This window comes from Tiliqua scincoides, chromosome 2 (genome assembly GCF_035046505.1).
Source record: "Tiliqua scincoides isolate rTilSci1 chromosome 2, rTilSci1.hap2, whole genome shotgun sequence".
In the NCBI taxonomy this organism is placed as follows: Eukaryota; Metazoa; Chordata; class Lepidosauria; order Squamata; family Scincidae; genus Tiliqua; species Tiliqua scincoides.
Genome location: NC_089822.1, coordinates 248,978,587 through 248,993,099, shown reverse-complemented (window position 1 = coordinate 248,993,099; position 14,513 = coordinate 248,978,587). Strand labels below are relative to the sequence as shown.

Below are 14,513 nucleotides of genomic sequence, written 5' to 3'. Positions count from 1 at the left end.
ACAGAGGGGCAGTCATGCACCCTCCTTAGCATAGCACTGGGGGTTGGTGCCCCTCAGTCTCCACCCCAGTTACGCCTCCGTCGATGCAGCCTCAGTACAGCCCAAAACATTCCCTTATCTTGAGGAGGCCACTGTGACTGCCCCTCCATGCCAGGATGCAGCACACACCCTGTTGGCACAGCCACAGCAGTGCTGGAAGGTTGGATAGGATCGGGCCTTTAGTGTGGCAGCATCCTTTCGTTTCATTTACAGATAAAGAAAAAGAGTTCAATGGGAGCAAATAAATTTCTATAACCAGCAGTAAAGCAGCAACTGTTACCCTGCACATGCCTGATCTTGTCTGATCTCAGAAGCTAAGCAGGGTCAGGCCTGGTTAGTACTTGGATGGGAGACCGCCTGGGAATACCAGGTGCTGTAGGCTTATACCATAGTCTTTCGAGACTGAAGGTTACCAACCAATCAGCAGTAAAAAAAGTGCATCTGGATTCTAGCGCTACTTTTATTAACCGATTTTTGCCTGGCCCACTGGTGTACAGATTTGATCCCTGTTATGTATAATATGCAATGTTGGGCAGAAATGGCTTAACCTGTTTTTCCAAGGCAATGGCCTTTATGTCTGAGCTTTCCAGCTTTGAAAAGATGGCACCAAGAAGGACCTTTCTACAGTCCATTCCCAGCTTACCCAGCTGAAAGGCTCACTGGTGGCTAACCACTAGGGACCATACCGTCTTGCTATCAGTCCAAGAACACAAGTGTTATTGTACAACAGCCTTGAATTAGGCAGGTCTACTTGCCTTTTTGGCTGCTCCCACATTCTCAACTTTGATCACACTTGAAACACGTCTGTGGAACAGCAAGAAATAACTGAAATGGTTGCTCTTCAAAGCACCGTAGGCTTCAGGAAGTGGGGCACATGTAATGGTTTAAATGTAGCACAGCCTTTGGAGAAGGGGGCGAGCCATCTGCTGTGGCTCACAGCATCCTGTTTGCCACCCAAAGTCACTGGTGGCACTTCAAAGATCAAGAGAGATAAGAGCCAGCTTTCACTTCGCAAGTGCATGAAACTGAAGCATGGAACTGAGACTGTTGCACAAGTGTCTCTCAATCCTTCTTTCTCTGGCATGGATGCTGCTGCTTCCTCTTCTTTCCTTCTGGGTGTGCGGAATCAGCGCTAGTAAGTGAGCTCTCTTTTTAATACAGGGCAACTATACTTCCATTTAGCATTAGTATCTAGTACTACTGCACTTCAGTTGTTGGTTAACTGCATTTAATACATGTATTGTATTGGCAACCTTCAGTCTCGAAAGACTATGGTATCGCGCTTTGAAAGGTGGTTCTGGCACAGCATCTAGTGTGGCTGAAAAGGCCAATCCGGGAGTGACAATCCCGTCCACACCGGGAGCAAGTGCAGTCTGTCCCTGGTCTGTCTCCCTGGCTATGGGCCTTCCTTCTTTGCCTCTTAGCCTCAGACTGTTGGCAAAGTGTCTCTTCAAACTGGGAAAGGCCATGCTGCACAGCCTGCCTCCAAGCGGGCTGCTCAGAGGCCAGGGTTTCCCACCTGTTGAGGTCCACTCCTAAGGCCTTCAGATCCCTCTTGCAGATGTCCTTGTATCACAGCTGTGGTCTACCTGTAGGGCGCTTTCCTTGCACGAGTTCTCCATAGAGGAGATCCTTTGGGATCTGGCCATCATCCATTCTCACGACATGACTAAGCCATTTAATACATAGGATTACAGTATGTTGACCTCTTATAACTAAGAGTGCAATCCTAACCCCTTATGTTAGTTCCAGCACTGCTTTCCAGTGCTTTCCAGCACTGACATAAGAGCAATACAGCTCTCAATACAGCAAACATTCCCTTGCTTTGAGGAGGCCTCCGTGAGTGACACCCAATTGCAGGATGCAGCACATGTCCTATTGGCACCACTGTGCCAGTGTGGGAAAGCATTGACATAAGGGGTTAGGATTGTGCCCTAAGGCACCTTGAGACCATAGTTGGGTTAAAAGGCAAGGTTCACAAATTTAAAATAAACAAATGTGGGCCAGTTCAGTACTTCATCCACTAGCCCCTTTGACATGCTTAAGAACATAAGAACAGCCCCACTGGATCAGGCCATAGGCCCATCTAGTCCAGCTTCCTGTATCTCACAGCGGCCCACCAAATGCCCCAGGGAGCACACCAGATAACAAGAGACCTGCATCCTGGTGCCCTCCCTTGCATCTGGCATTCTGAGCTGTTTGAGTTGTATTTGTTGCCCTTGAACCCACAAAGGCAGCATGAGGTTACCTGGAGTGCTAGATCCCAATTTAACACTCTGAGGTAAGATACAGCAGAAAACAGCTTGTTTATTGCTGGTACCAAAGCAAGGCAGCAAGGAGGCCACTTGCCTCAGATCATGCGCAAGTGTAGCTAGACGCAGCTAGCTTTTTATACTCAGTTCAAACATCGACAAGCATAGACAAAGGGTCCTGTAACATTCCATCCCTGCCACACTCAAACACCCCCTTTCCCCTCCCATTAGTTGTTGCTTTGGCAAGATAACACAGACCAGCTCTGTCTGGTCTTCAAGGACTAGGGCGCTAGAGAGCCAGGCACTGGGTCAGGGCTGGCTCACAGTTTCTTGCTGAACAAGCATTTTAGGACCAGAGTCAGAAGTGATGTTAAAATGGTGTTACTTTGGCCGGAGTTTAGTGAGAGCTCTTGGCTCACGGCATCATATTCAGAACCCCCTCTCTGAGTAGAATTTTATCCCTGCATAAACAAGCATTTCATTCACACAAACGTACATGTTTAATGGCCTGATCCTATCTGGCCTCTGAGCTCAGCAGAGTGTGCACTTCATTGGCGTGCACTGTCTCAAAAGTACTGTAAAGTGCTTTGTGACAACGCTTCTAGCTGGCGCACCAGATGAAAGGCCAGCGCCTTCCCCAGTTAGCCGGCACTCACGCAGATGTCCACTGAAGCACGTAAATCCTGTACGGGGCAGGGGAGGATGGAGAGGTAATGGAACGGGATGGGGAAGGGCAGCGATGGGGGCTAGGTGGGCAGATGGGGTGATGGGGGCAGGGTCCAGGAGGGGGGCAGGATCAGCAGCAGCTTGTGCCATATCAGGGTGTTTTTTTTTAGGTGAACAACACAGAATGTGAAATAATGAGAATTTCTCCTCTAATCGTGATATAAAATGATATTCAAAACGTGGAATTTCACAAAATAACACCACTTTTGCTTACTTTTGAGGAATCCACAAGTACTTCTCACTAAGGCAGCAAGCCCCTGAAGTGTTCCCAAAGGTGGAGTGGCTGAGTAAAAGTATCTGCTGGAGGGAGTGCATGTGTGCGGCAGCTGGGGGGGGGGAAGAGACATGAGTAGGTGGGGAGTGGCTGGGATGCCCAGGTAGAGTACCAGCACTGTACTGAAATCTGGAGGTGAGGCTATTGAGTTCTAAACTGTGATCTGTATGGGATCTGTGATCAGGTGAATGTACTCAAATCTGGAGGGAATTTTGGCATGTGCTGCCGGTCACAAAGGGTTGTGAAATGCTGCATTTCATGCTGAAATTCCCCCTTCTAAACAACGGTGCCTCCAGCCATCCTGCTTTTTTTCTGCTAAAACCCAGGATCAGAGCATTCTGGTAACACTTTCATCTTTTGCCCATCCCTCCAGCTTCCATTCCCTTCCCAGCAGCACCCCACACCTTCTGCATCCTTCAGACGACTATATTCCACAACCCCAGCATTACTGATTATGAGATAATTGCCCTGTTGGGTGATGTGGAGACACACTCAGTGGACAGCCATACTGGGAAGATCTGCTTCCTCCAACCTTGGGCCAACAGTCGCTTCACACCAAATGAATGGGAGCGGCTGGAGATGGTCTTGAAAACCTACCTCACTGGCTTCAGTCGAACGGTTCGCAACATCATTCATGCTTTGAATAGCAGCTGTGAGCATACAGCCACTATGGGTGGCGTTCTTCACGATGTGCAATATATCGCTTCCTTGTAGAGACAGAATGTCATGTTATTGGGTTCTATTCCTAAAGCTTTGGACTTGAAACAAAGTTGATTAAGAGACAGTCAATCCATTGGGCTAGTTTCAATAGCAGAACCGCACTGCCGGTGGCCATTTTTGAGACACCACTCCAAATAGCAGCAGTGGTCAGCTGCTGCAGCGGGCAAAGTGCTCCAGAGCATTTAAGCTGGCATGGGGTGTGGATCATGGGAGGGGACGGACGGACCAGCCATTCCAGGGGAGGAGCAAAGGGGTGGTAAAGGGGTGGGAGGGTTGGATCTGGCAGTAATGGTGCATCCCATATCTCATTCCCTCTTTCAGAAACCTCCCTGCTCCCTTTTCCTCCTTGGACGTATGCCACCAAAATAGGAGGGTCCAAGGAGACCCACCGGTGGTCCCAGGTCTTATGCGGATGTCAGTAAAAAATATTTTGACTTAGCTCCCATTGGGCTTTGGGTAGCCTCCCCCTACCATAGGATGCAGCACACACTTTCCTGGTGCAGCTCCGTCAAGACTGGGGTTGTGTGGCTTTTGTCTCCTCTCTTCAGTTTTTTTTTCTATATTTCCAGTTTGTGATCTACTCCACAACCGGAATCAGACAAAATTAGCTAAGAGAAAGAAACTGGTCCAATGTGTTAAATGATTTCTTTGGGAGGGACCATAGCTCAACCTGGAGGTAGCTCAAGTCCACCCATCCCCAACCATGATTACATTAGAGAAGGAATGTGTTAAGTCAGTGTTTCTCAACGTTATGTTTGTCCCCTGCTCGACCGCTACGCATTGTCCACCTACTGGAAGTACCGCCCAAAGTAACGGGCAATGGTGTTACCAGTTCCAGATCGGAAGGCTAGATGCAACACAACAAACGCTAGTAAGAGGCTCAGGGCAGACAGGAAGGCTTTTTCGAGCATGCAAAAAGCGCATGCTGGAGCTCTGCCTGCCAAGCCAGACTCATGCTGTTGCTTGCTGCATTGCGTTGCTGGTCTCGCTGCCAGTCAGCAGGGGTCTGGGGGACCCGCAAGTACCACCAGGCACCACCTCGAGTAGCACCAGTGGTACGAGTACCACTGGTTGGGAAACACTGTTTTAAAGCCCAAAATGATGTACTGCCCAAAGAGGAGCTGCTATAAAGGGGTTTGGATGGTCAATTCTCAAATCCCCTTGGGGAAGTCTTTACCAAGGGAGGAGCAGGTCACTGTCTTATCCCTTATTTAAAAGGAGTTCAGGTTCAGTTAGTGGCAAAAATCAACAACATAAAAACACTTGATTGATTGATTGTAAAGAGACAGGCTGTCCTGCTAAAATTTTATTAAGCAAGCACCTTACTATCCCAGGGCAGCCTTCTGTTTTGAGCTGTCTGCCAGGTTCCTCCAGCATCTCGTCGTAAACATTCAGGGAGGTGCACTTTGCTGTAAAAGTCTATGATTAGCTCCTCTAGCTTTGATGTGTTGTCCTCATTGGGGAGGGGGGGTCCTCTGAACTAGTCTGGAGTGGAATTTTCACATCACTTCTCGGGAGACATTGTGAGTTACTCCTTCTTCAGCCATCGCTTGCCCTTCTCCAGTATCTGACCTTTATAAGGTCTGTGTGTGTTCACAGAGCTCCCTTATGCCACACATACACACAGAGCTACCTTATGCCAACTTCTGCAAAAGACAGACAAGCAGAGACACCAACAGAACCTTATTGTTTCCAATGCTTAATAATAAGCACAAAGTCCTTTTTGTCCAAGTTTTGGAAAGATGGTGATGCTCTGGTTTGTTTTGGTCCCACCTACATATGAAAGTCAATAGGAATAGGAAAAATCCTTCTTTGCCTCCAATTCTTCACCACCTGAGATACTGGAGAGAAAAATCCCATCTTCCCCCTGCCTAGTCTTTATAAGGCAAGCTACAATAATCATTGTGCATTCTGTGGTTAAAGAGGGTCTGCACTCCAATTTTCACTGTTTCATTTCAACCCGCAGATCCTGCCGTTGCCCAGACTTGGCAGAGTATTGTATTTTACATCCACGTGTAATAATCTGTAGACTCCATTTTGGGACGACAACGACTGCATAATGCAGAATTGCAGTGTCTGTACTGAAGTTACAGAAAAGAATCTGGATTTGAGAAATCTTTGAAGAACAGCGCAAATCCCTCCCACCATATACAACAAAATGAGGAACAAAATCATTAATGTTCGCCCCATTCAGCAGAGGAAATGCCAACATCTGCTTTCGAATGTATACAGATAGATTTTGTGTGGTGTACTTGGATGTCGAAATATGTGAACCAAATGAGCTCATTCTTCGAAGAAATGGTTTGACCATTTCCTGTGACTTCTCCTGAGCTGTGATTTGACCATGTAGATAAATTAGGGCCCAATCCTATCCCCTGCCAGCCCAGACAATGAAGAGCCACTGAATGCTATGGGGGAGCAATAAGATGCTCCTTTGCTGGCATGTGTCCAAGGAGACACCTGGAAGCAGGTCCAAGCTGGGAAGGGGGGATAGGATCTTGGCATGCACTGCTGCCACCAAGATCCTCCCCTGCCTGCTCCCCACCCTGTTCTGCTCACGATCCTCCCCAAACTGCCCCCACCGCCAACTCACTGGCACCAATGTGTGGCCCACATGTGACTTCTGACCACTTGCCCTGAAAGCCATGGCCTACCAAACAGTGGAATGGCTTTCCTGCAGTTGGTCCAGGTATCCAGATGGGGTGGTAATGACATGACGAAGTCTAAGGTGAATGGAAGTTTGAGGGCAAATATAACATCACATTGAGGCTTGTAGCAACTGCTTGAAATTGGACCCATGTTTCTGAGGGACTTAGTGGACACCTGACCTCCCTCAGGCGTTTATTTATGTTAAAATATTTATAACCCACCTTTCCCTTTTTAATAAAATGCCTACAGTAGCTATGCACAATATAAAAATATAAAACAATATAAAGACCATTTAAAAAATACAAAATCACAAAGTCAAAATAAAAGCATAAGAGCCCAATTCTGTGGTCCGCGGCCTTACGGCACGTTTGCGGAGCTCACCACAAGGCTTCCACGAGTGCTAGTCCAGCGCCAGCCAGTGCTGGGCTAGTGCCGGGCAGCGGCCCGGGTTCTGCGGCTCGGCGGTCTCCCTGACCGCCGGGCTGCAGAACAGGAGGCGTGGGCGGGGTGTGGGGAGGTGTTCCGCGGAGTGGGGAGGCCAGCGGGGGTGGGTAGGAGGCGTGCCAGGGGATGGGCAGGCAGGTGGGAGAGAGGCGGATCCGCGGAACTGTGCTCCGCAGGATCCAGGGCACTCCTGCAGGGCCGCATGCCCTACATGAGCGCCTTTACTTTAGTGTTGACCTTTTGGCCAGCGTTTAAGAGAGTAGCCCCTTTGCGGGGCTGCTTACCTTACGCAGGGGAAGGGGACCAATGTCCCCTTCTCCCGAGATGCCTCCCGCGGTAGAGCAGGAGGTGCAGGATTTGGCGCAGCCCTCCTCGGAGCCGCCGAGTCTGGGCGCTGTGGGCAGCTCAGGATTGGGCTGTAAAAGCAGCAGGGAGAAAAAAAAAACAACTACAACTCATAAAAGCTAGAAGGAAGTGTAGGAGAAACACATGTTGAGTCTTTGCCAGAAGGGCAACAGGAGGGCATCTGTTCTCAGCTGATCAGGAAGTCCCATGATTGTGGCACCACTACAGAGGTGGCAGTTCCCCTTTATTCCACCAACCAGACCTTGAATAACGATGGTTATTCCCAGAGGACCCCCAGATGACCTCAGGAAACTGGTTGTCTCTTATGGGAAGAGGCTGTTCTTCAGACACTCTGGCCTCCAGCACTGAAGGGTTCTAAAGGTCATAACCAGCACCCTAAACTGCAGTCAAAAACATACTGGCAGCCAGTGAATTCGAAAGGGCAGCAGCCAGCCAGAGTCAAACCACCAGGCCCCATGACCACACAGCTCCAGTTCCAGTGAATTTTCAGATCTCTTTTTTGAAAAAGGCAGTAGTTAGCTCTTTCCTTATATCCGGGGTGTCCAAACTTTTTGGCAGGAGGGCCACATCATCTCTTTACACTGTGTCCAGGGCGGGAGAAAAAGGAGTTAATTTACATTTCAGATTTGAATAAATTTACATAAATGAATACATTAGAGAAGGAACTTATATGAATGAATGAAGGTCTTGCAACAGCTCGTGGCCTTGCACAAAGCAAGGCTGGCCTTTCCTTTGCTGCCTCTGCTGCATCACAGACGTGAAACAACAAGCAGTGGAGGGAGCCCTCCTCTCGCAGCTCACATGAGAGGTTGAACAATTGACCGTCATGCTGAGAACAGTTGTGTCAGGCCAGTGTGGGCTTCAGCAAGTCTCTGGGGGGGCCAGAGCAAATTGGAGACTGGGGTCTCCCACTGAGCCGGATTGGGAATCCTCAAGGGCCACAAGTGGCCCCAGGACCGGGGTTTGGGCACTCCTGCCTTATATCAATACAAGGGAAGTTAACAGAAAATAGTTTTTCCAGTCGTTCATTAAGAAATCAGCTCCCCGCCGTTTCTAGTTGCTATCATGCATTTTCTGGGGATGCTTGTATGAGCATACACACATGGACTTAAAACATGCATGCCTAGGGAACTGTTGGTCATAGTGCACGTGCATCACAGACTGGTGTCAAGGAAGGGAGGTGGAATTGTATGAGGCTCCAAGCCAAATAAGGAAAATAGAAAATAAGCAAAACATTAAAAAGAATGAATAGAAAATTGTCTTGGAAAAATGCAGTGCTTCTCGCTGAATACCGGTGAACAGGGAGCAGGTGTACACAGCTGTTTCAAACAGGTACTACAAGCCCAACTGTTGTGTCAGTTGCCTCACATTCCTGGGGGATAGGACTGGGGCTTAATGGGATAGGAATTTCCAAGTGTTTGTAACTACGAGATTTATTGTCTCTTGAATTTGAAGAGTTGCCCGTTGCTGTGGTCTTTGCCCGTGAGTCTCCCACTGGCTCAGGCTCTCTGCTGCTGGTTTGTCGAGTCACTGGTTTCTACCCACGCCCGATCAAGGTCGCCTGGCTGCAGGATGAAGAGGGAATGCCAGACAGCTCAATGGTCAACACCACCCAGATCTTGCCAAATCATGACCTGACCTTCTAGATCCGGAGTTCCCTGGTGATTCCATCGGCAAACACACGCCGCTACTCTTGCAAGGTGGAGCACAGCAGCCTGGGAGGAAAAAGTCTGGTTATCCCTTGGGGTAAGTGCTTTCAGGTACCAAAAGGGTTGCATTTTTCTGTTGCGTATCTCAAGGGTTGCATATCTCCGTTGAGGAAGGGGCCACTCCAAACACAAGTTATAAGCTGACCTGCTCATTCATTATGGTGATGGGTCTATACACAGAGGTCAAGGTTAAACAGTGGCCCAGGCCACCACCAGGGGCTGGCATTAGGCATGCTGAAGAAAGCAAGAAACATCTGGACAGCAGCCCATCCACTATGCTAGCCCCTTAAGAGAATGGGTGCAGGAGGGTATGCCATTTTAGTGCTAAGAATAAAATCTGTCCTCTGCTCTCTTGTGAGTCTCGTCACCTGCAAGGATTTTAACTGGGAGCTGCTCTGAGTTTTTCTGGGAATGAGAACTGAAGCAGGATCTTGTGGCCGGCTGTTTTGCTGGTTTTTTGAACGGTGCAACACATACTGTTCAGGTAAGCAATTCCAAACCACTGGAAAAAGAAGATTCTTTAATAGCTTGAGCTGATCTCAGGTCTGGACATGACAATGCATTGATCAGCTCAATTCAAATCCAGTGAATGGGGCAACAGTGATGACTTTTAACACATACAAACCAACTGTCATTTAACATATACAAACAATTCATCAGGTAGCTGTCCCTCGAAAATGAAAGTGGAAAAAGCCAAGCTAGCAAAACTACCTAATGCTTGCTGCAGAGGCCAAACTGCAAATTCCGTGCAAATGTATATCAGCTCCATGTCTCCTTTTTGTAGCAACTCAACAAAAAGCTACTTAGAGAAGTGAACCAAAGTGCAAGAGAATTGCTTAAGCCTTCCCCAGCTCCAAATCCTTTGCACAGGGGGCAAAGCACACTTGAAACCCTGCAGGGAGGTTTCTCTGCCTTTTCCTTACAAATCGATGGTAAGGCCACACCTGGAGTATTGTGTCCAGTTCTGGTCGCCACATCTCAAAAAGGACCAAGTGGAAATGGAAAAGGTGCAAAAGAGAGCGACTGAGGGCGCAATCCTAACCCCTTATGTCAGTGCTTTCCAGCACTGGCATAGCAGTGCCAATGGGACATGTGCTGCATCCTGCAGTTGGGTGTCACTCACGGAGGCCTCCTCGAAGGAAGGGAAAGTTCGTTCCCTTACCTCAGAGCTGCATTGCCCTTATGTCAGTGCTGGAAAGCACTGAGCACTACGTCAGAATGCCAGATGCAAGGGAGGGCACCAGGATGCTGGAAAGCACTGGCATAAGGGGTTAGGATTGCACCTTAAAATGATGACTGGGCTGGGGCACCTTCCTTATGAGGAAAGGCTACAGCGTTTGGGCCTCTTCAGCCTAGAAAAGAGGCGCCTGAGGGGGGACATGATTGAGACATACAAAATACAGGATTGAGACATATGCAGGGGATGGACAGAGTAGATAGAGAGATGCTCTTTAGACTAGGGGTGTCAAACTCGTTTCATACCAAGGGCTGAACAGCATTCATGATGCCTGCAGAGGGCCAGAACTGATGTCATTAGGCAGGAAGTGATGTCATTAAACAATATAACCAAGCACTTTTTCTCACTTAGGAACTTATTAGCTGCGAATAACAGAAAATACACAAATCTTGATCATATTTCAAGATATAAGAGCCCAATTTTCATGTGGGCTGCCCATGCAGCAGTAACACCTCAGCACTGCTCAGCAGCTGAGAGCCTGAGGGCCAGATAAAAAGCTTCCACGGGCCACATCCAGCCCCCCAGCCTTATGTTTGACAACCCTGCTTTAGACTCTCACACAACACCAGAACCAGGGGACATCCACTAAAATTGAGTGTTGGGAGAGTTAGAACAGACAAAAGAAAATATTTCTTTACTCAGTGTGTGATTGTTCTGTGGAACTGCTTGCCACAGGATGTGGTGATGGCATCTGGCCTGGATGCCTTTAAAAGGGGATTGGACAAGTTTCTGGAGGAAAAATCCATTACGGGTTACAAGCCATGATGTGTATGTGCAACCTCCTGATTTTAGAAATCGGCTACGTCAGAATGCCAATGCAAGGGAGGGCACCAGGATGCAGGTCTCTTGTTGTCTTCTGTGCTCCCTGAAGCATTTGGTGGGCCACTGTGAGATACAGGAAGCTAGACTAGATGCTCCTATGGCCTGATCCAGTGGGGCTGTTCTTATGTTCCATCTCCTTCATGCACCTTAGGAAGTAGCCTCTTGTCAATGAAAATTTCAGTCATAATAAACCAGTTGCTACAGAATATTGCAGAATTTGGGGCTAAAGAAACACACTTAAACCTGCTGTGGCGGTTACAGGATACTGTAACCCAAAAGGCTAAGCACACCATCCTCAATTGCCCGCTCTGGGGCCCTTTTTTAGGTTTTTAGAGTGGCCAGTGATGGAGGCTAAGGAGGGCCATCGCCCACCGCTCTGTGCTGACTGCATTGGTACAGCCTCCATTGTTGTAACAAGGACCTTGTCTGCAATGAGGGCTTTCAAAACCTGGTCGGTCATGAGGTTAGAGGCTTGATGGTTTTCTGAAAAGGAGGCTGAGAGCTTCTGTCTGCCTCCTGCTAAGGAGGGCCAGTCAGTCCTATAAGGCTGCTCCTGAGAAGAAAGGCAGGGAGGGAAGAGCAGGACCTGAGTGAATGGTCAACCCTTCCCTTGCCCTCCAATCATCAGAGGCTCTGAGGACTTGGATGGGACAGATCCCTCCAAACCCCCAAACTGCCTGGGATGTGCAAGTTTTACACAATGGAGGGACCCCTTGTTCGTCTTTTTCCAATCTCCTTGCTTTTCTCCTCTCCAGAACATGGAGGACACTTGAGGGCAGGTGGAATCACCGTGGTGATCTGTGCAGTAGCTTCTGTTGCCATAGCTGCATTTTACTGGTCGTGGAAGAGACATAGGTAAGTTCTTCTTATCCAGTTCTCAGTTCGCACACACAGACATGCCTGGGTGGCGATATCATCTCCCACACAATGAATGGCAAACTATCCATTTGCCCTAGGGGAAAGTGCTGCACTAGGAGCTGATTTTTTTTTTAGTGATCCAACCTGCTTGTCACCACCTCCAGCCACTCCCTTCACTGCAAGGGGAGTGCAGCTCATCTCTATGCAATACAAGGATCCCTGCAATATGCAAGTTGGCTCTCACTATGTGTGTGTGCACATACACCTGTACTGCCTCTTCCAGCCCTAAAAAAAGGTATTCCAGTAAATATTCCAGAAAATCCACAGACAGCATCAGAGTACTGTTACCAAAAGGTGAATTCTCACATTTTTCCACTCAATTTTGAAAAGTGGAGAGAGAGAGAGAGAGAGAGAGAGAGAGAGAGAGAGAGGGAGGGAGGGAGGAGAAGACGAAGAAAGGGCAAGAGAGAGTATGTGTGATGGGTGGGAGACTGAGGGAGCTTAGTCAAAGCGGCCACTCCAAGGTCAAACTATTTGAGATTTACTACATCTAGGGGGACCCTGAGCTCTTGCTGCTGTCCACATTCCAGAGGCCTAAGCCTTAGAACAAAATGGTGGCAGCAGCACTGCTGTGACCGATCAGAGACTGAGTCACGGTCCACTTCCAAGTTGACTCCAACCCACCCTTTGAAGACCTCTGAGTTACATTACACACATAGCAAAATTCAAGCGGCTCTCTTATGCATAGTTTTCAATTACTGTATATTAGGATTAACCTGACATGAGCTCACTTCAGAAGGTAGAATAAAATCCTAACAAAGATAAACAAAATAAATACAGAGACTGCTTCAAGAAGGGTCCATGTCGGATGATATTTTCATCAGACGCCTGCTAAATGACAGGTGAGCTCACACACCCTTAATCTCTTCCCACTAAGTGTGGCTATCTCATTAAGTACATAGCCAAATCTTATCTGGGCCTTGCGCTGCAAGAACTCATGTTCCAGCAGCACAAAGCCCTTTGCAGCAGCATGAAAGCTGGGCTCACTGTGGGCTTCAGATGGGCAGAGGGTTCAGCATGTGTGCCACTTGCTCCCCAAGAGTTGCCCACCCTCAGTAAGTTGGCAGTGGGGGCGTGTTGTGGGAAGGGAATGGGAGGGCACAGGGAGTTTCAGGATGGAGAGGGGGAGGAGCCCCTCTTGTGGAACCCATCCCACCTCTTTTCTCTCCTTGGACATACACCAGTATATACCTAGCACTGATCCAAGGAGATTGTTGCACATGTGTGTCCCTACACATGTCATTCATGCACACACACACAATAATTCATGTTGGCATCCTTCAGTCTTGGAAGACTATGGTATTGCGCTCTGAATGGTGGTCCTGGAACAGAGTGTCCTCTCCAGTGTGTGAAGCCTGGGTAAAGAAGGTATGGAGGATAGGCTGTTACCCATGCAGCAAATCCCCCCTCTCCACGTCGCTGGAATGGTCCAATGGAAAGGCAGAGGCCAATACGATTGGTTCCAGCGGCGTTGCAGGAGTTGCCAGAATGTGACTGTGTTCAGCCATGAACTGCCTCAGGGACTCCGGCTCCGGATTTTGCCTCGAGGTTGACTCCTGAAGCCTTTTCCATAACTGGATGTAGCCACAAGGCAGTGCAGGTTTGGGATCAGAGTTTTCCTTCTCTACTCCCAATTTTACTCCCAATGTGCCTTACAATCAGCAACACTTTTGGAACATCCGCAATCTAACCTCAGCAAATCTGTAAAAACACAACTTAATGCAATTGAAAGACAACAAATCTAAACTAAAGGGAAACTTTTCATCATACTATTTTTCCCTCCACTCTCCACTCCATAATTCAAAGGGAATGAAAATAGGGGGAATTAGCAATACTTCTAGAGTGAGAGGTCAAATTCAGCAGAGTCTGACAGTATTGGATTGTTGACATGGATGAGTGGTGCGAACAACTTCAAACTGCCTCAAAATTAGGCTAGTAGTAACTATGAGACTGAGCTTTCTAAAAGAAGATAAGTTCATTAAAGAAATATAGTTAACAATAAAAGGCACATTTACTTTCAGGTACTTTCTTAAATGGTTGCAAGCAGAAGAAATGCTTGTGTGTGTGTGTGTGTGTGTGTGTGTGTGTGAGAGAGAGAGAGAGAGAGAGAGAAAGAGAGAGAGCGAGAGAGAACAGGAACTGTTATGAAGATCAAAAGCAGGGGAGATTACAATCATATTACAGGTCCAGCCTATTTATGCACGGATTTTTTATACACGGATTTCACTCAACACAAATGGCCACTGCAAATGAGAAGGAACTTGCTGATCAGTGGAAAAGGGGAAAATGCACCCCCTTAAAATCAGTTTTAAAAACTGAACAATCCTTTAACAATAGCCTCCTTAATGGGGGGGGGG

The 14,513-nt window shown here is 48.0% G+C and overlaps 1 protein-coding gene and 1 pseudogene across 1 annotated transcript; both read left to right on the top strand.

The window, feature by feature from the left end:
* Positions 1–304: 304 nt before the first annotated feature.
* Positions 305–421, top strand: LOC136642349 (5S ribosomal RNA; annotated as a pseudogene).
* A 2,530-nt stretch (positions 422–2,951) lies between these two features.
* Positions 2,952–11,571, top strand: LOC136638990 (antigen-presenting glycoprotein CD1d-like). Its single transcript, XM_066613015.1, is given in 4 exon segments — positions 2,952–2,967; positions 3,665–3,943; positions 8,902–9,216; positions 11,564–11,571. Coding segments are annotated over 4 exon segments (618 nt in total).
* Positions 11,572–14,513: the final 2,942 nt, after the last annotated feature.